This window comes from Oncorhynchus masou, chromosome 32 (assembly GCF_036934945.1).
Source record: "Oncorhynchus masou masou isolate Uvic2021 chromosome 32, UVic_Omas_1.1, whole genome shotgun sequence".
Lineage (NCBI taxonomy): Eukaryota > Metazoa > Chordata > Actinopteri > Salmoniformes > Salmonidae > Oncorhynchus > Oncorhynchus masou.
The window spans coordinates 21909535-21930338 of record NC_088243.1 but is presented as its reverse complement, the minus strand read 5'-3'; the positions used below and the strand labels follow the sequence as shown (position 1 = coordinate 21930338).

The 20804-nt window shown below is 42.5% G+C and overlaps 1 protein-coding gene across 1 annotated transcript in view; it reads left to right on the top strand.

The window, feature by feature from the left end:
• LOC135525710 (protein Daple-like) overlaps window positions 1-20804 on the top strand; it is a 98753-nt gene that overhangs the window by 42477 nt on the left and 35472 nt on the right. The window contains exons 4-13 of the mRNA XM_064953503.1: window positions 10861-10930; window positions 13914-13972; window positions 15460-15543; window positions 17190-17330; window positions 17535-17731; window positions 17951-18032; window positions 18458-18616; window positions 19399-19545; window positions 19773-19917; window positions 20269-20450. Coding sequence (XP_064809575.1) covers window positions 10861-10930; window positions 13914-13972; window positions 15460-15543; window positions 17190-17330; window positions 17535-17731; window positions 17951-18032; window positions 18458-18616; window positions 19399-19545; window positions 19773-19917; window positions 20269-20450 — 1266 coding nt within the window. The remainder of the gene's footprint in view (window positions 1-10860; window positions 10931-13913; window positions 13973-15459; window positions 15544-17189; window positions 17331-17534; window positions 17732-17950; window positions 18033-18457; window positions 18617-19398; window positions 19546-19772; window positions 19918-20268; window positions 20451-20804) is intronic.

The window sequence follows — 20804 nt, the reverse complement described above, 5'->3', positions numbered from 1 at the left end:
CAACAACAAGTGGGACACAATCATGAAGTGGAACGACATTTATTCAATATTTCAAACTTTTTTAACAAATCAAAAACTGAAAAATTGGGCGTGCAAAATTATTCAGCTCCCTTATTCAGCTCCCTTTAGCTCCCTACTTTGTAGCGCCACTTTTTGCTGCGATTACAGCTGTAAGTCGCTTGGGGTATGTCTATCAGTTTTGCACATCGAGAGACTGAAATTTTTTCCCATTCCTCCTTGCAAAACAGCTCTAGCTCAGTGAGGTTGGATGAAGAGCATTTATGAACAGCAGTTTTCAGTTCTTTCCACAGATTCTCGATTGGATTCAGGTCTGGACTTTGACTTGGCCATTCTAATACCTGGATATGTTTATTTTTGAACCATTCCATTGTAGATTTTGCTTTATGTTTTGGATCATTGTCTTGTTGGAAGACAAATCTCCGTCCCAGTCTCAGGTCTTTTGCAGACTCCATCAGGTTTTCTTCCAGAATGGTCCTGTATTTGGCTCCATCCATCTTCCCATCAATTTTAACCATCTTCCCTGTCCCTGCTGAAGAAAAGCAGGCCCAAACCATGATGCTGACACCACCATGTTTGACAGTGGGGATGGTGTGTTCAGGGTGATGAGCTGTGTTGCTTTTACCCCAAACATAACGTTTTGTATTGTTGCCAAAAAGTTCAATTTTGGTTTCATCTGACCAGAGCACCTTCTTCCACATGTTTGGTGTGTCTCCCAGGTGGCTTGTGGCAAACTTTAAACAACACTTTTTATGGATATCTTTAAGAAATGGCTTTCTTCTTGCCACTCTTCCATAAAGGCCAGATTTGTGCAATATACGACTGATTGTTGTCCTATGGACAGTCTCCCACCTCAGCTGTAGATCTCTGCAGTTCATCCAGAGTGATCATGGGCCTCTTGGCTGCATCTCTGATCAGTCTTCTCCTTGTATGAGCTGAAAGTTTAGAGGGACGGCCAGGTCTTGGTAGATTTGCAGTGGTCTGATACTCCTTCCATTTCAATATTATCGCTTGCACAGTACTCCTTGGGATGTTTAAAGCTTGGGAAATCTTTTTGTATCCAAATCCGGCTTTAACCTTCTTCACAACAGTATCTCGGACCTGCCTGGTGTGTTCCTTGTTCTTCATGATGCTCTCTGCGCTTTTAATGGACCTCTGAGACTATCAAAGTGCAGGTGCATTTATACGGAGACTTGATTACACACAGGTGGATTGCATTTATCATCATTAGTCATTTAGGTCAACATTGGATCATTCAGAGATCCTCACTGAACTTCTGGAGAGAGTTTGCTACACTGAAAGTAAAGGGGCTGAATAATTTTGCACGCCCAATTTTTCAGTTTTTAATTTGTTAAAAAAGTTATTCTATGGCCTGCATACTCACCAGACATTTCACCCATTTAGCCCGTTTGGGATGCTTTGGATCGACGCGTACGACAGCGTGTTCCTCTTCCCGCCAATATCCAGCAACTTCGCACAGCTATTGAAGAGGAGTGGGACAACATTCCACAGGCCACAATCAACAGCCTGATCAACTCTATGTGAAGGAGATGTCGTGCTGCATGAGGCAAGTGGTGGTCACACCAGATACTGACTGGTTTTCTTTTCCACACCACTACCTTTTTTGGGGTGTGTATCTGTGACCAACAGATGCATATGTGTTCCCAGTCATTTGAAATCCCTCATTTATTTCAATTGACTAATTTCCTCATGAACTGTAGCTCACAAATCTTTTAAATTGTTGCATTTATATTTTTTTATATTGATTCAGGGAGCTGAATACCTATGCAAAGACTTTTATAATTACATTTTTATTCTTTGAAACTATTTTAGAATTCTCAGGTTTAAACAACTATTAGCATTTTAGCTCTTATTCCAGGACTTTGACTGTGGGAAATCATATCGTATTGAACATTCTGTACACCCTGGCTCATTTCAGTGGTTTCTGAGTCCTGCAGTTAGAGCTAACATGCATATACAGTACTCGTCAAAAGTTTGAACACACCTACTCATTCAATGGCTTTTCTTTATTTTTTCAATTTTCTACATTGTAAAATAATAGTGAAGACTTCAAAGCTATGTAATAACACATAGAGAATCATGTAGTAACCAAAAAAGTGTTAAGCAAATAAATATATTTTATTTTATGTTCTTCAGTGTAGCCACCCTTTGCGTGATTGGGAGCCCCATAGGGTGACGCGCAATTGGCCCAGCATTGTCCGGGTTAGGGCATGGCCAGGGTAGGCCGTCATTGTAAATAAGAATTTGTTCTTAGCTGTCTTGCCTAGTTAAATAAAGATTAGATAAAATAAAATTTCCTTGATAACAGCTTTGCACACTCTTGGCATTCTTTCAATGGTGGTGGGGTTACCATGTTGGCAGGAATGCATCTTTCAACATGCTGTTGCATTCACACTTAATGGAGAGTTAATAGGCCTAGTGGTTGGTGTATTGTCTCTGAGGGATCACACAAACACACAGTGTTATTTATGGGGTCTCAGACATTTCTTCAGTCGTGTTCTTTGTCAGCTGTGGTGTCCTTGCAACAGTTCTTGGGCAAGAGGCCAATATGCAGTCTGGGCTTTGAAATATGGCTGACGGCAAAAATAAACTTTTGACACTTATTTATGAATGACTATTGATTAAGTGGTTACAAAGAGAAGTGTGGTGAACCGCCCAGTCAGCCTTGTGTTTGATGTCATGTGCCTGAGAAGCTGGGAAGACTTGGCCAGCAGTGCTATATAGACATAACAATACATCTTCAGATAGTAAAACACTCCTCTTAGTTTATGATGGCCACATAAATATGTCTTTAACACAGAAAATAGACATATTAGTTACCTGTAGACGTGGCAGGGTAATGGCTGTTACGGACTACAAAAATAAAAACAGCCCCGTCACGAACACGGACAGCACGCTTCCAGACAAACTAAACACCACCTTAGCCCGCTTTGAGGAGAATACAGTGACTACAGCTCTGTAGCATTCACCTCTGTCATCATGAAGTGCTTTGAGACTAGTCAAGGATGATATCACCTCCACCTTACCGGCCACCCTAGACCCATGGTAATTTGCATACCGCCCCAACAGGTCCACAGATGATGCATTCGCCATCACACTGCACACTGCCCTATCCCATCTGGACAAAAGGAATACCTGTGTAAGAATGCTGTTCATTCAAATCAAATCAAATTTATTTATATAGCCCTTTGTACATCAGCTGATATCTCAAAGTGCTGTACAGAAACCCAGCCTAAAACCCCAAACAGTAAGCAATGCAGGTGTAGAAGCACGGTGGCTAGGAAAAACTCCAGAGAAAGGCCAAAACCTAGGAAGAAACCTAGAGAGGAACCAGGCAATGTGGGGTGGCCAGTCCTCTTCTGGCTGTGTCGGGTGGAGATTATAACAAAACATGGCCAAGATGTTCAAATGTTCACAAATGACCAGCATGGTCAAATAATAATAATCACAGGCAGAACAGTTGAAACTGGAGCAGCAGCACGGCCAGGTGGACTGGGGACAGCAAGGAGTCATCATGTCAGGTAGTCCTGAGGCATGGTCCTAGGGCTCAGGTTCTCCGAGAGAGAGAAAGAATGAGAGAATTCGAGAGAGCATACTTAAATTCACACAGGACACCGGATAGGACAGGAGAAGTACTCCAGATATAACAAACTGACCCTAGCCCACCGACACAATCTACTGCAGCATAAATACTGGAGGCTGAGACAGGAGGGGTCAGGAGACACTGTGGCCCCATCTGATGACACCCCCGGACAGGGCCAAACAGGAAGGATATAACCCCACCCACTTTGCCAAAGCACAGCCCCCACACCACTAGAGGGATATATTCAACCACCAACTTACCATCCTGAGACAAGGCAGAGTATAGCCCACAAAGATTTCCGCCACGGCAGTAAAACCTTAGCAGTAAAACCTTGAAATCAGCTCTTGCCTTGACAGGAAGCCAGTGTAGGGAGGCTAGCACTGGAGTAATATGATCAAATTTTTTGGTTCTCGTCAGGATTCTAGCAGCCGTATTTAGCACTAACTGAAGTTTATTTATTGCTTTATCCGGGTAGCCGGAAAGTAGAGCATTGCAGTGGTCTAACCTAGAAGCGACAAAAGCATGGATTCATTTTTCTGCATTTTTGGACAAAGTTTCTGATTTTTGCAATGTTACATAGATGGAAAAAAGCTGTCCTTGAAACAGTCTTGATATGTTCTTCAAAGAGAGATCAGGGTTTAGAGTAACGCTGAGGTCCTTCACAGTTTTATTTGAGACGACTGTACAACCATTAAGATTAATTGTCAGATTCAACAGAAGATCTTTGTGTCTTGGGACCTAGAACAAGCATCTCTGTTTTGTCCGAGTTTAAAAGTAGAAAGTTTGCAGCCATCCACTTCCTTATGTCTGAAACACATGCTTTTAGCGAGGGCAATTTTGGGGCTTCACCATGTTTCATTGAAATGTACAGCTGTGTGTCATCTGCATAGCAGTGAAAGTTAACATTATGTTTTTGAATGACATCCCCAAGAGGTAAAATATATAGTGAAAACAATAGTGGTCCTAAAATGGAACCTTGAGGAACACCATTCACGGAGACAAACTGATATCTTTCCGACAGATAAGATCTAAACCAGGCCAGAACTTGTCCGTGTAGACCAATTTGGGTTTCCAATCTCTCCAAAAGAATGTGGTGATCGACGGTATCAAAAGCAGTATTAAGGTCTAGGAGCACGAGGACAGATGCAGAGCCTCGGTCTGATGCCATTAAAAGGTCATTTACCACCTTCACAAGTGTAGTCTCAGTGCTATGATGGGGTCTAAAACCAGACTGAAGCATTTCGTATACATTGTTTGTCTTCAGGAAGGCAGTGAGTTGCTGAGCAACAGCCTTTTCTAAAATCTTTGAGAGGAATGGAAGATTCGATATAGGCCGATTTAGTTTTTTATTTATTTTCTGGGTCAAGGTTTGGCTTTTTCAAGAGATGCTTTATTACTGGCACTTTTAGTGAGTTTGGTACAAATCCGGTGGATAGAGAGCCGTTTATTATGTTCAACATAGGAGGGCCAAGCACAGGAAGCAGCTCTTTCAATAGTTTAGTTGGAATAGGGTCCAGTATGCAGCTTGAAAGTTTAGAGGCAATGATTATTTTCATCATTGTGTCAAGAGATATAGTACTAAAACACTTGAGCATCTCTCTTGATCCTAGGTCCTGGCAGAGTTGTGTAGACTCAGGACAACTGAATACACAGATTTAAAGAGGAGTCAGTAATTTGCTTTCTAGTAATCATGATCTTTTCCTCAAAGAAGTTCATGGATTTATTACTGCTGAAGTGAAAGCCATCCTCTCTTGGGGAATGCTGCTTTTTAGTTAGCTTTGCGACATTATCGAAAAGGAATTTCGGATTGTTCTTATTTTCCTCAATTAAGTTGGAAAATAGGATGATCTAGCAGCAGTAAGGGCTCTTCGATACTGCACAGTACTGTCTTTCCAAGCTAGTCGGAAGACTTCCAGTTTGGTGTGGCGCCATTTCCGTTCCAATTTTCTGGAAGCTTGCTTCAGAGCTCGGGTATTTTCTGTGTACCATGAAGCTAGTTTCTTATGAGAAATGTTTTTAGTTTTTAGGGGTGCAACTGCACCCTCAATGACTACAGCTCAGCATTCAACACCATAGTACCATCCAAGCTCATCATCAAGCTGGAGGCTCTGGGTCTCAACCCGGCTCTGTGCAACTGGATCCTGGACTTTGACGGACCGCCCCCAGGTGGTGAAGGTAGGAAACATCTCCAATTCGCTGACCCTCAACACTGAGGCCCCACAAGGGTGCATGCTCAGCCCCCTCCTGTACTCCCTGTTCACCCACGACTGCGTGGTCATGCACGCCTCCAAGTCAATCATCAAGTTTGCAGATGACACAACAGTAGTGGGCTTGATCACCAACAACGACAAGACATCCTACAGGGAGAGGTGAGGGAACTCGGAGTGTGGTGTCAGGAAAACAACCTCGCACTCAACGTCAACAAAACAAAGGAGATGACTGTGGATTTCAGAAAACAGCAGAGGGAGCACCCCCCTATCCATATCGAAGGGACAGCAGTGGAGAAGGTGTAAAGTTAAGTTCCTCGGCTTACACATCACAGACGAACTGAAATTGTCCATCCACACAGGCAGTGTGGTGAAGAGGAGGCTGAAGAAATGTGGCTTGTCAAAACCCTGACAAACTTTTACAGATGCACAATCGAGAGCATCCTGTTGGGCTGTGTCACAGCCTGTACGGCAACTGCACAGCCCTCAACCGCATGGCTCTACCGCATGGTGGTGCGGTCTGCACAACGCATCACCGGGGGCAAACTACCTACCCTCCATGACACCTACAGCACTCGATGTCACAGGAAGGCCAAAAAGATCAAGGACATCAACCACCCGAGCCACTGCCTGTTCACACCGCTATCATCCAGAAGGTGAGGTCAGTACAGGTACATCAATGCTGGGACCGAGAGATTGGAAAAAAAAAGCTTCTTTATTCAGTTCACTCGAAATAATACCACTGTAATAATGTTTATATATCTTACATTACTCATATCACGTGTATATACTATTTTAAACCATCTATTGCACCTTGCCGCTTGGCCATCGCTCATGCGTTTCCTTACATATACATATTCTCATTCACCCCTTTTAGATTTGTGTGTATTAGGTAGCTGTTGGGGAGTTGTTGGGTTACTTGTTAGATATTACTGCACTGTCGGAACTAAAAGCAGAAGCATTTCGCTACACTCGCATTAACATCTATTAACCATGTGTATGTGACCAATAAAATTTGATTTGATGTGACAGAATGGAATGAAACCTGATGATTGATGTGTCAGATGTCTGTATGGTTCATTGGCTCTCCTAAACACCCATTTTGGTTACCAGGATATAGGTAGCATATTTACTCACTCTGTCAACAAGCTTGATCATTTGTTCAATCCTTTGTTGAATGAGAAATATAATAGCTCTGTTGCTTCTTATTTTAGTTTCTTTGTCTTAGCAATTAATGATCGCTGTCTTTCATCCATGTCTCTGTCTCCTCTGTTCTGTCTGTTTTCTGTACAGTATGTCTTCACAGGCAGTTATTCCCAATCCCCCGTCTCTCAGAATGTACCGCTTTATATAGTGTAGGTAGTACCCTGTGGTCTACAGCTCCTCTCTGAGCTTAATGTGAACAGACTTATCTCTCACCAAAACACATCAAGCTAGAGGTCTGGCAAACCAAATAAAAATTCATTTCTACGGGTTTCCTAGATTGCAGTGTTCTGCATAGCAACAGAGGAAGAGGAAATGGATCCTGACATCAAAGGGAAATGTCCAACATTTCTTGCCAGTGAGGTCTTACTTTGACCTTCTGGCCTAACAGTAGCCATTCCTCCCAATGATGTTTCCAGATTGTTAATGAGCTGCTGCTGCTGATAGTCATTTGTTTCCCCTTCCCACTTCCCTGTTTAATCAAGGGTAGATTTGAGAGTGGAATGGCTGTTGTCAAGGGACGTTCCTACCTACTGCATCACACACGATGGTATGAGGTCAGCAAAGAACATATTTGTGTCAATGTTAGGTGGGTAATGGAAAAGTGGATAGAATAGGAGAGATGTGACTCTTGTACCTGAACATGACCTTACCTGAAGGCTGAAATTCATCAATAATGTAAAATTTACCTCTTTTTGTTAGTGTATTAGTGTGTCTCAGGCAGTTAGAATGTTGTTTTCTACTAACATGGCTAATACCACAGGGTCATGTTCAGTTAAGTCCACCATAGCAAAAGAACAATAAAACAAACAATAAAATGAAAATGTGGGTTTTTCCCACTCCTTGTTTTTTCAGTTTGGTGCCTAATGAACCAGTCAGTACTGGAGAAACAAAATGGAGATGTGCTCTTTGGTTACTTATAGCCTTAGAGGCATCATCTGCCAGGCTGCTGTCAAGTTTAATTTACTCTGGTTTGGTTTCTCCTATTATGCTGATGGTTGGGACTGGCTGACTGCTGGAGTTGACCAGGCAAAGAGTGTGCTTCCCAAATGACACCCTATTTGCTTTATAGTCCACTACTTTTGACCAGTGCCTGGGTTCCATTTTGGATGTGAACAGGGAGAGAGTTAGGGAAGAACTATACTGAACAAAAATACAAAGTCATGCAACAATTTCAAAGATTTTACAGTTCATAGAAGGACATCAGTCAATCCAAATAAATAAATTATGCCCTAATCTATTGACTTCAAATGACTAGGCAGGAGCACAGCCAAGGGTGGGCATAGGAGGACACAGGACCACCCACTTTGGAGTCAGGCCCAGCCAATCAGAATGAGTCGTCGTCCCCCTTCAGCAGGTGAAGAAGCTGGATGTGGAGGTCCTGGGCTGGCGTGGTTGGTTGGAAGTACTGCCAAATTCTATTAAATGATGTTGGAGGAAGCGGCTTATGGTAGAGAAATTAACATTCAATTATCTGGCAACAGCTCTAGTGGACATTCTTGCAGTCAGCATGCCAGTTGCACTCTCCCTCAACTTTATACTGTTGTGGCATTGAGTTGTGTGACAAAACAGCACATTTTAGTGTAGCTTTTTATTGTCCCCAGCACAAGGTGCACCTGTGTAATGATGCTGTTGAACTTCTTTATGCCACATCTGTCAGTTGGATGGATTATCTTGGCAAAGGAGAAATGCTCACAAACAGGGATGTAAACACAATTTGAGAGAAATAAGCTTTTATTATGGACATTTTCAGGGGTCTTTTATCTTTATTTTATTTGCGTTTTATATTTTTGTTCCGTATATTTAGATATGCATCATAGCCAACACCTGCAACTACTTCAGGTGTTGGCTAGTCCTCACTGGCCTGTCCTCCAGAGGGTAAACTGATAAGCAGCCTGTATCAGAGCTGTCATTCCCCCTCATGTTCCTCTCTACGATCACCTGTCTACTGAAACATGAAGCCTGTAACACCCTGTAACACCTCCACAAAGCCCCAGTGCTAGCCACATGACAAAGAGCTGGTAATTGGACATTGTTGTTGCTTCCCTAAAATTATTTAGTTAAGTACCATTCAATTAAAGTACCATTCAATTAAAAGGTGTTTTATAAAAAAAGGACTGTGTGACATAAGCCGTGTTGGAGTATTGATGAGGTGTAACAGACGTATGGGGTTCCCTAGTCAGACACAGTTAGTCGTTGTGTTTTATGGCCATAGGAAAGGGGGATACCTAGTCAATTGTACAACTGAATGCCTTCAACTGAAATGTCTTCCGCATTTAACCCAACCCCTCTGAATCAGAGGTTCCAGTCCAGATGTTCCATGTTTATTTACTGTGACCCCCCCCAACCCAAGCGTCTGTTCGTAACAGGCTCACTCAGTTGATTTGACTGTTATGTATACTTACTATTAAGATGTAATGTTGTAGGCATTAACTATTGAAAAGGTTATTGGTAAATCTCCAAATATGCACCCAGACCCAGATTTTCACAACAACCATGTAACCTTATTAGCTAAGGAAAGTCACACCTGTCTTTTTATTCTCATGACATCTCTAAGGTGCTATTAGTGTAAAATGAGAACTCTAGCATACAGTTAGACCTAGAGGTCGACTGATTTATCCGAATGGCTGATTTCAAGTTTTCATAAAATCGTTAATCTGCATTCTCGAGGAGACTGCGTGGCAGGTTGACCACCTGTTATGCGATTGCAGGCAGCAAGGAGCCATGGTAAGTTGCTAGCTAGCATTAAACTTATCTTATAAAAAACAATTCATCTGAACATAATCACTAGTTAACGACAGTACACATGGTTGATGATATTACCAGTTTAACTAGCTTGTCCTGCGTTGCATATAATCAATGTGGTGCCTGAAATTGTGTCACTTCTCTTGTGTTCAGTGTAAGCAGTCGGTATATGCAGCAGTTGGGTCGCCTGGCTCGTTGCGAACTGTGTGAAGACCATTTCTTCCTAACAAAGACCATAATTAATTTGCCAGAAATTTACATAATTATGATGTAACATTGAAGGTTGTGCAATGTTACAGCAATATTTAGACTTAGGGATGCCACCCATTCGATAAAATACGGAACGGTTCCGTATTTCACTGAAAGAATAAACACTTTGTTTTCTAAATGAAAGTTTCTGGATTTAACCATATTAATGACCTAAAGCTCGTATTTCTGTGTGTTTTTATTATATTATAATTAAGTCTACGATTTGATATTTGATAGAACAGTCTGACTGAGAGGTGGTAGGCAGCAGCAGGCTCGTAAGCATTCATTCAAACAGCACTTTCCTGCGTTTGCCAGCAGCTCTTCGCAATGCTTGACCCCCACAGTGCTGTTTATGACTTCAAGCCTATCAACTCCCAAGATTAGACTGGCAATACTATAATGCCTATAAAAACATCCAATTGTCAAAGGTCTATGAAATACAAATGGTATAGAGAGAAATAGTCCTATAATAACTACAACCTAAAACTTCTTAACTGGGAATATTGTAGACTCATGTTAAAAGGAACCACCAGCTTTCATATGTTCTCATGTGTGAACTCCCCTCCTCTCCAAACATCCTCCACCAGCTGAAAACGGGCTAATTTCCATCAAGATTGTCTGTTATTGCATGTTTCCCGAGGTTTGTAAGTGACCTCGTCCTCCATATTCACGCCAGATTCCTGTTCACGGAAGATTCCTGTTCTGTTCTGGCTGGAGGCTGGTTCTTTGGTGCATGGTGGCAAGTAGGCTGGCACACAGGACGTCTGCTGCTATTGTTTCATTCCTCTGGTATTTCTGTTAGTTAACCTCTTATGTTCTCCTCTGTGATTTCAGGACAGTCTCCAGCAGCTCATCCTGATGACCCTGCCTAATGTGCTGACCATGGCTAAGGACCCCCTCTCAGGTACTGTGGTGCTCAGTCTCTTTTTCCCAAACGCACAACTAGTCTCAGGTAGCTACACCTCAATCCAGTTGACTAGCTAGCTAGTGCAAGTTTCACAACATGTGCTTACATTGTCCCCTACACACTAACAAGTTGTTAAAAACCTACCTAACATATCCCCTTGTCATCGCAGGCCAGTTCATCTACTGTACTGTGTGAGGGCATGTTCTCTGTTGGGTGGGAAGTATGCACATGTTGTGGCCCTTTTCTGGGGTCAGTCAGGAAGTGGGAAAGGCAGGAAAAGGCCCATTGGAACCCTGCAGCCTGTCTGTCTGCATGTAGGAGGCTAATCAAACCATGGAGAGTGCAGAGTGTGTGGGGCCTCCGGCCTGGTGTCGACAACCTCTCAGGGTCACACCTGATATGGCTAGCTGTATGTTTGGGGCTATGGAGTGTATGCTACTCTGTCACAAGAGATTACATCTAGCTAGTATGGTTCTTGGGGCCTCCTCTGTATACTTAAGGGAAGGCATAGGCCCACCCACTTCATAGCCAGGTCCACCCACTGGGAAGCCAGGCCCAGCCAATCAGAATGAGTTTTTCCTCACAAAGGAGCATTATTACAGAGAGAAATACTCCTTAGTTTCATCAGCTGTCAGGATGACTGGTCTCAGACGATCCTACAGGTGAAGAAGCCGGATGTGGAGGTCTGGGGCGGGCGTGGTTCCAGATTGTCTCCGGTTGTGAGGCCTGTTGGATGTACTCACAAATTCTCTAAAACGACATTGGAGGTGGCTCATGATAGAGAAATTAACATTAAATTATCTGGCAACAGCTCTGGTGGACATTCCTGCAGTCAGTATGCCAATTGCACGCTCAATCAACTTGGGATCTTTTATTTCAACTCGTGAAACATGGGACCAACACTTTACATGTTGCATTTATATTAATGTTCAGTACAATTAATGTAGTACATTGCTGTACTCTGTGTGAATTTTTTTATTTACCTTTATTTAACTAGGCAAGTCAGTTAAGAACAAATTCTTATTTTAAATGATGGCCTAGGAACGGTGGGTTATCTGCCTTGTTCAGGGGCAGAACGACAGATATTTACCTTGTCAGCTCAGGGGTTTGAACTTGCAACCTTCCGGTTACAAGTCCAATGCTCTAACCACTAGGCTACACTGTCACCCCAAATTAATAAAAGGATCACCAGAGAAGTTATTTCCATGGCATTTGTGACTGGCAAGAGATAAAATATCTCCAGGATGATGCCATCTTAAATTGGCTCATTCTCATGTTTGAAGTGTTCAGCTTCACCGCCAGACAAACTGTTGTGCCTTCTCCTCCCAGTGGCTAGGCCTTTCATGGGTTGGGCTGCTACCCTGCTGCTACCCTGCCACGCACATGCTTGATTTGCATGTTTCCTGCAACTGTCTGTCAAACACAAAAATAACTTATTTTTTTTATCAGGACAGATTTGGCAGATTTTATTTTCCTACCGGGTGCCAATTGAACTAGATCTAGGCCTTTGATTGGCCCTTATATGAAAATGTGTTTAGCAGTCAAGAACAATAGTGATCTCGAATGGGAGTGTTGGGAGGCTTTTGCTGTAAGCCAGCCTTGGTATGTGAACTTAATCTGAATAGTGCTTAATAGGGTATGTGTTCATATTATTGTTTGTGGATGGACAAGTTGTGTTATGTTTGTTTGAAATGGCCTTTGGAAGTTAGCTTTTCAATGTGTTCCCGTGTTCAGTGTAGTTCCCATGTACAGTGTAGATTGTAGAAACAGTGAAAAGCTCCTCTCACCACTGGCTTTTTTTTTACCGTTATTTAACTAGGCAAGTCAGTTAAGAACACATTCTTACTTTCAATGACGGCCTAGGAACAGTGGGTTAACTGCCTGTTCAGGGGCAGAATGTGCCTGCCTGTTCAGGGGCCTATGTGTATAACTTGCTTGTCTTTTTAGTTGGTCTCAATGGAATAAGGGCAGGGCTGGGTCTCAGACATGGTCTCCATGGTAACCTTGTTGCCCTTTCCCCCAGAGTTCTGATCCAGCTTTTTAGGAGTTCCCTCCAGGCAAGGGGACACACACACACACAGCTGATCCCATACAAACCTTGTACAAAATGAAGCAGTAAAGACTTTTGTAAATCATATGTATCTTTAAAAAAAATATATATATATAGCGCTTCCGCACGGCAAGCGGTACTGGTTCATCACGTCTGACACCAACAGGCTACTGAACAGCTTCTATCCTTGAGCCATAATACTGCTGAATAGCTAACAGAATGGCTACATGGACTATGTTGAATTAACATTATATATTTTATTTTTGCACCATCTCTATGCACACTCACAGGACTGTACACATTGACACACACTGACAAGCCAACACACATAGCATGCACCCACATTTATTCTGTCTCTACACACATGCGTGCATACAATCATAATTTACGCTGCTGCTAATCTGTTTATCATGTATCCTGATCCCTTACCCCTATACTCCAGTATCCCTGCACATTGTAAGTATGGTATTGGAACTGACCCTGTATATAGTGTCTTACTTTTTCCTGTACTTATTTTTATATCCTCTGTGTTTTTGTTCTACCTTGGTATTTTTTTTGCTATATTGATTACTGCTTTGTTGGGTTGGAACTTGCATTAAAGGAATTTCACTGTACTTGTGAACTTAACTTGAAACTTCAAACATAAAGGCTTGCTACATTCACAAAAACACCCAAACATAACCCTGAGCTGAGGCTGATTTAATGATTGACCCACTGACTGATTGCTCCTAACCAAACCAACAGGGATGGGAGAGATCCTTCAGCCCATTAGTGTAAGAACTGGGGGATGGGAGAGACCCAGAAAGCTGTCATTTGGGATTTGCTGCCTACCTGTGGGATTTAAACCAAAATCGAATCTGAGCTCAAAATCAATCTGCTAAAAGAAAATGTGGTTTTAATCAGTTATGTCTTCATCTTTCTCTTCAACAGGCAAGAGCATGGAAGAGGTGAAGAGACTGCTGCTGTTGATCCTAGGCTGTGCTGTGCAGGTAACACAATACACACAAATTGAGACGGGCAGATCTGGACTCAAATAGTATTCCAATTCTTTCAAATAATTTAGATGTCCTTGATTGAGCTTGTCTGGTGCAATGGAATAGTCTGACAAAGTGCAAAGCCCACCCACCTGGCACAGTACTCGGGCAAGCTCAATATGGCCCTCAAATGTTTGAGACGAATTTCTCTTTGAAATCGACATGTCCAATGTAGCACCAAAACCACAGAGCATGGTTAAATGGTGCAGGACAGGGACCACCCACCCGTGCCGGCACCAGAGGCTATTGTTTTCGTTCCCACCAAATCCCCTGGCCTCTCGCTCAATTTGAATAGTTGATGAAATGTCCTCAGTAATTTTTTTCTAATCATGATACAATCAAAAATGTCAATGTCGGGCATAGATGGAATGCATTATGTAAGTCAATTTTTTTTTTTCACCTGTATTTAACCAGGTTGGCCAATTGAGAACAAGTTCTCATTTACAACTGGGAACTGGCCAAGATAAAGCAAAGCAGTGTGACAAAAACAAAAACACAGAGTTACACATAAACAAATGTACAGTCAATAACACACAAGAAAAGAAAAATAGAAAAATCTATGTACAGTGTGTGCAAATGTAGGGAGGTAGGCAATAAATAGGCCCTACAGGCGCAAATAATTACAATTTAGCATTAATACTGGGGGGATGTGCAGATGATGTGCACGTAGAGATACTGGGGTGAAGAAGAGCAAGAGGGTAAGTAATAATATGGGGATGAGGTAATCGGGTGTGCCATTTACAGATTGGCTGTGTACAGGTACAGTGATCAGAAAGCTGCTCTGACAGCTGATGCTTCAAGTTAGTAAGAGGTTGATATAAGACTCCAGCTTCAGAGATTTTTGCAGCCAAAGGAAGCGGCCAAAGGAAGTGTTGGCTTTGGGGATGACCAGTGCAATATACCTGCTGGAGCACGTGCTATGGGTGGATGTTGCTGTGGTGACCAGTGAGCTAAGGCGGGGCTTTACCTAGCAAAGACTTATAGATGACCTGGAGCCAGTGGGTATGGCGACGGATATGTAGTGAGGGCCAGCTAACAAGAGCATACAGGTCACAATGGTGGGTAGTATATGGGGCTTTGGTGATAAAATGGATGGGATTTAAACCACAATCGAAGGGTCAATGTGTTATCTATGCATCTTGTAATTGCACTAACCCTGTTTTTTTTCTATCCATTGAATGAAAATGATCTGAGTCCAACAACAAGCCCTAAGCTGACAATTAGACACGTGCTGCCTCAGGTTCTCCACATTACTCTATACAGTATTTCTACACAATTTAAACCTTTTCATCTGGCTTATATGTAATTATGACCATTCACACACCCAGTCTTTGTGTTCCGTAGAGAATGGAATAACCAAGTCTGAATCAGAATATGTTTCTGATAGTTTATAGTACCTATAGATGTCTAATATAAGTGTCTGTCATTGTTTCTCTCTGCAGTGTGAGAGGAAAGAAGAGATAATTGAGAAGATCAAACTGCTCGATATTGAGAGGCAGGCAGCCATCGTCTCCCACATTCAAGAGGTGAGTAGTACAGGTGTAGGTGTGTTCACGTCAAAGCAGGCACACATGTTCATGCGCATCGGCAATTCCTTTTTTATAGTGATTATTTTTCTCACATTATCTTCAGATACAGTGGGGCAAAAAAGTATTTAGTCAGCCACCAATTGTGCAAGTTCTCCCACTTAAAAAGATGAGAGGCCTGTAATTTTCATCATAGGTACACTTCAACTATGACAGACCAAATGAGAAAAACAATTCAGAAAATCACATTGTAGGATTTTTTATGAATTTATTTGCAAATTATGTTGGAAAATAAGCATTTGGTCAATAACAAAAGTTTATCTAAATACTTTGTTATATACCCTTTGTTGGCAATGACAGAGGTCAAAAGTTTTCTGTAAGTCTTCACAAGGTTATCACACACTGTTGCTGGTATTTTGGCCCATTCCTCCATGCAGATCTCCTCTAGAGCAGTTATTTTCTATGGGGTTGAGATCTGGAGACTGGCTAGGCCACTCCAGGACCTTGAAATGCTTCTTACGAAGCCACTCCTTCGTTGCCCGGGCGGTGTGTTTGGGATCATTGTCATGCTGAAAGACCCAGCCATGTTTCATCTTCAATGCCCTTGCTGATGGTAGGCTTTGTTACTTTGGTCCCAGCTCTCTGCAGGTCATTCACTAGGTCCCCCCGTGTGGTTCTAGGATTTTTGCTCACTGTTCTTGTGATCATTTTGACCCCACGAGGTGAGATCTTGCGTGGAGCCCCAGATCGAGGGAGATTACCAGTGGTTTTGTATGTCTTCCATTTCCTAATAATTGCTCCCACAGTTGATTTCTTCAAACCAAACCAACCTATTGCAGATTCAGTCTTCCCAGCCTGGTGCAGGTCTACAATTTTGTTTCTGGTGTCCTTTGACAGCTCTTTGGTCTTGGCCATAGTGGAGTTTGGAGTGTGACTGTTTGAGGTTGTGGACAGGTGTCTTTTATACTGATAACAAGTTCAAACAGGTGCCATTGATACAGGTAACAAGTGGAGGACAGAGGAGCCTCTTAAAGAAGAAATTACAGGTCTGTTAGAGCCAGAAATCTTGCTTGTTTGTAGGTGACCAAATACTTATTTACCACCATAATTTGCAAATAAATTCATTAAACATCCTACAATGTGATTTTCTGGATTTTTTTCTCATTTTGTCTGTCATAGTTGAAGTGTACCTATGATGAAAATTACAGGCCTCTCTCATCTGTTTAAGTGGGAGAACTTGCACAATTGGTGGCTGACTAAATACTTTTTTGCCCCACTGTACGCTTGAAAATACAGATAAAAATTAGGCATCTTGCACATTTACAGAAATATTGATTTATGTGCACGGTCGCTGTCAAATATATCTAGTAAAGTAAAGACACATAAAGGTATTAATCCTAGGCCTACTCTCCAACTGTGTCCCATTGACATTTAGACACAGATGGTCATGCATGTCGGTCCACTTTTTTTATAGTGAATCTTTTTCTCACATTTATGTATGCGCTTCTTCATATACTGACACATTCAAGTCTCATTCCTAGGGCTACAGTAATATATTTATTTAGGCAATATTGTTATGTTACACTGCACAGCCAAAGAAATACAAGAGAGCGCTGTGTAGTGATATTGTGTGTCTACCCCTTCAGGTGACCCAAAACCAGGAGAATGTGTTGGACTTGCAGTGGCTGGAGTTGCCAGATATGCCCACTGAGGAGCTGGACCCCCTGTCCAGAAACATGGCCCTGCACCTCCGCAAACTCATAGATGAAAGAGATGAATGTGCAGAGGTTGGTATTGAAGACGGTCTGAAACACACCCAATTACGACTTTAAAATCAACTGTATTACTCACAATACCTTTAAAAGTAAATGATGCAGCTGTACATTTATATGTACCTAATGAATATATATATGTATGTCATTCAGACTTGATTTGTGTTCTTTTTACACACAGCCAATAGGCTGACAGAGTTCTTCTCCACCCTCCTCCAGGCGATCATGGAGCTGACCCAGGAGAGGGACTACCTCCAGTCCCAGCAGCCCTCGAACCACCTGGGTTACCCCAACCCTGAGAGGACCGACCTGGGCCTGGGCGGACCTATCTGCCGGCTGTCCAAAGAGGACCGGCAGCATCTGGCTGTGGAGCTGGCTGACACTAAAGCCAAACTGAGACGCTCGCGTCAGGAACTGTGAGTCAGGAGAAGGAAATCTCTACCATGACAGGCTACAGTTAGATGCTAGAGGCTAGATTTTGGGATATTTTGGAATTTAACATATTTGTTTTTTATTTAGACAAATTATTTTCCAAGATTTTAGCTTAAGTTTTACTATAAGCCCTTTTTAATTACAATGTAGATTTGTCTGAACAAATTGATTTGCCAACCTAATGTATGCTGTGTCTCTCCTAGGGAGGAGAAGACTGAGCAGCTGATGGATAACAAACATGAAGTGGAGAGGCTGGATCTAGAGATGCAGAAACTCAAGCAGGAGGTGCAGATTTCCTCTTTCACTTTGGCTTCCCTGTGTCCCCCTCACACTCCCCCTCTTTCTTCTCCTCACTCTCTTTGCCTGTTTATCTCCTTCTCATGCTCTCCCCTTTTCTTTCCCTCTTACTCTCTCCCCTGGTTTCTCTTGCTCACAAACATGCTCTCTTTTTCCAGTCAGGAAAAATGGTTCCCAGACATTTCAAATCTTGACCACAAATTACATGCTAGAAAGCATGTCATATTTATTCTGTCTTCGGCTAAAAATGTCTCCTGTGAACATTCTGATGTCACATTATCAAAGACAGTACCATTTTAAGATATTCCCATGAGACCAGCAAATTCTAAAATAGAAAGATTTCATAACTAGTTTTGTGTGTGTGTGTGCCATTCAGAGACCAGCTCCATTGTGTGTGTTTGTGACTTGTGCAGAACATGCAGTTACTTGCAGAGGCGAGGTCGGTGCGTGCGTACAGGGATGAAGTGGACGCTCTGAGGGAGAAGGCAGCCAAGGTGGACAGACTAGACACAGAGTTGAGCCGCTGCAAGGAGAGGCTACACAACGTCCACTTCTACAAGACACGAGTTGAGGTGATTCACACTGATCATTCAATTTCATTGAATAAACGTTGTGACTCACCATCAATTTAATGACACCTGAAATCAAATAATACTGTACATTTAAGGAAAAGAACCTGGTGAAGGAATTTGCCAAAACGAGTTGGGTTTAATAATAAAAGTATCATATCTTCAGCATGCTCCACTGTTCATGCACCTTTTGTTTGAAAGGGACAACATATATTTTTGTCATTATCAACACACATCCACATGTTTAGCCTATCTCATCTGTCAAGACACATTAGACACACTGAGTACAGGATGAGGTGATTGGTGGTGCATATTAAGACCCATAAACCTTAGCAGTACGTCTTTCATGTCTCTGGGTCAAATTAGTTCCACTACATTGACTACAACATTGACTAGAACCCCTGCTGTCTCTTTCACAGGGGAACAATGGCATCTCCTGATCAACAGAATGACCAGGCCCAGGGTTTTATGGGTTTGTCCAGGCATGGGTCTCGACGGCTGTCAGTGGCAGGCCTCTGAATCACTATGTCCCTCTGTCTCCATCTCAGCCTCTGACTCATTATATTTCACACACTCCATCTTACTGTGTGCTTGTTTGAGATCGGCTACATTGCAGTGGAATTACTGATCTACGAATCACTTTGCATCCCCAATTAACTACTCATTATGTGATCAAGATGAGCAAATCTGCACAGCGTATTGCTCAGGCCGATCTCCTAAAACACGCTGTATATGTCACTCTGTTTCCATCTCACTGTGTCTGTCTGTATTAAATGTGTCTACAGGAGCTGAGAGAAGATAACACCACTCTGATGGAGACCAAAACCCTGCTGGAGGAGCAGCTGGGAGCCTCCAGGAGGCGTTGTGACAAACTACATGAGCTGGAGAAGGAGAACCTGCAGCTACGCTCCAAACTACACGACATGGAGATGGTGAGAAAATTGAACCTGGTGTCTATCATTGACTGGATCACGCGGTCTGTGTGTGTCTTTGCCCTTTTGACAATACTGAGTTACACATCCACCGTAATTGCTGGACCTATTCTGGAATTGAAAATGTAACAAGAAAATATTTGAACACTAACACAATATGGTCAGGGTTGGCACAATAGTGTGAAAAGGATATGTGTGTGTCTGGCCCACTCTGCTGTCCCTCTCAGGACCGGGACACAGATAAGAAGCACCTGGAGGGGTTGATAGAGGAGAACATGCTGCTGGAGATCTCTCAGAAACAGAGCATGAACGAGTCTGCCCACCTGGGCTGGGAACTGGAGCAGCTGGCCAAGAACAACGACGACAACGACAGTAAGGACACACACACACACACACACACTGCAGAGAGCCCATATTAATCCTCTTCCGTTAGCTGTTGATGGCATTTTTGGATGAAAAAGGGCTGAAAAGACAGACCATATATTCATATATTTTGGTGATAAAATGACTAAATATATTTTGGTGATAAAATTACTCTGCATCTGCCTCAGTTTTACATTAATCACAAAGCATTGCTCACTCTTCTGTCAACAAACTGTATACCATGATCACATGCACAGAACATCTCCAAATACAAGATGCCAGACAGTTTTTTTTTTAAATAGGAGAAAATGTATTCACAAACAGAACTGAACAAGCACCCCTCTCTTCCCCCCCGTGCAGTGCACAAGTCGTTTGTGTTTGAGCTGAACGAGTCTGCGTCGAGCCGTCTGCTGAAGCTGGAGAAGGTGAACCAGGGTCTGCAGAGCACCATCCAGGAGCTCAGAGAGGCTTCACTAAGTCTGGAGAAGGACCAGCTAAACACCATGGAATTGGAGAGAGAGAACCAGGGCCTCAGCAAAAAGGTACTGTACACACTGATTTGACAGATGCTACTTTATGCTGGTCCCACATGCTTTATAGAATGGCAGTCTGTGTTGTGGCATACTATGCTGGTCCCACATGCCCTATATAGAGAGTCAGCAGAATGCATTGCAGTATGTATTGTGGTGCAGTTAACTGAATGAGGGTGGGAGCAGAGCAGCATATACTGAGTGCTATCTTTCTCTATTCATAGTATATGTCATTGTCCCAGCACTGGTTGGGATGTTTTGAATGTACATATCTCTCACACATACTTCTGACATATTGAGCTTTCATATTTATGACGTCTTTGATGTTGATTGATGAATTGAATCTATTTTGTCTGTGGTTTCTAT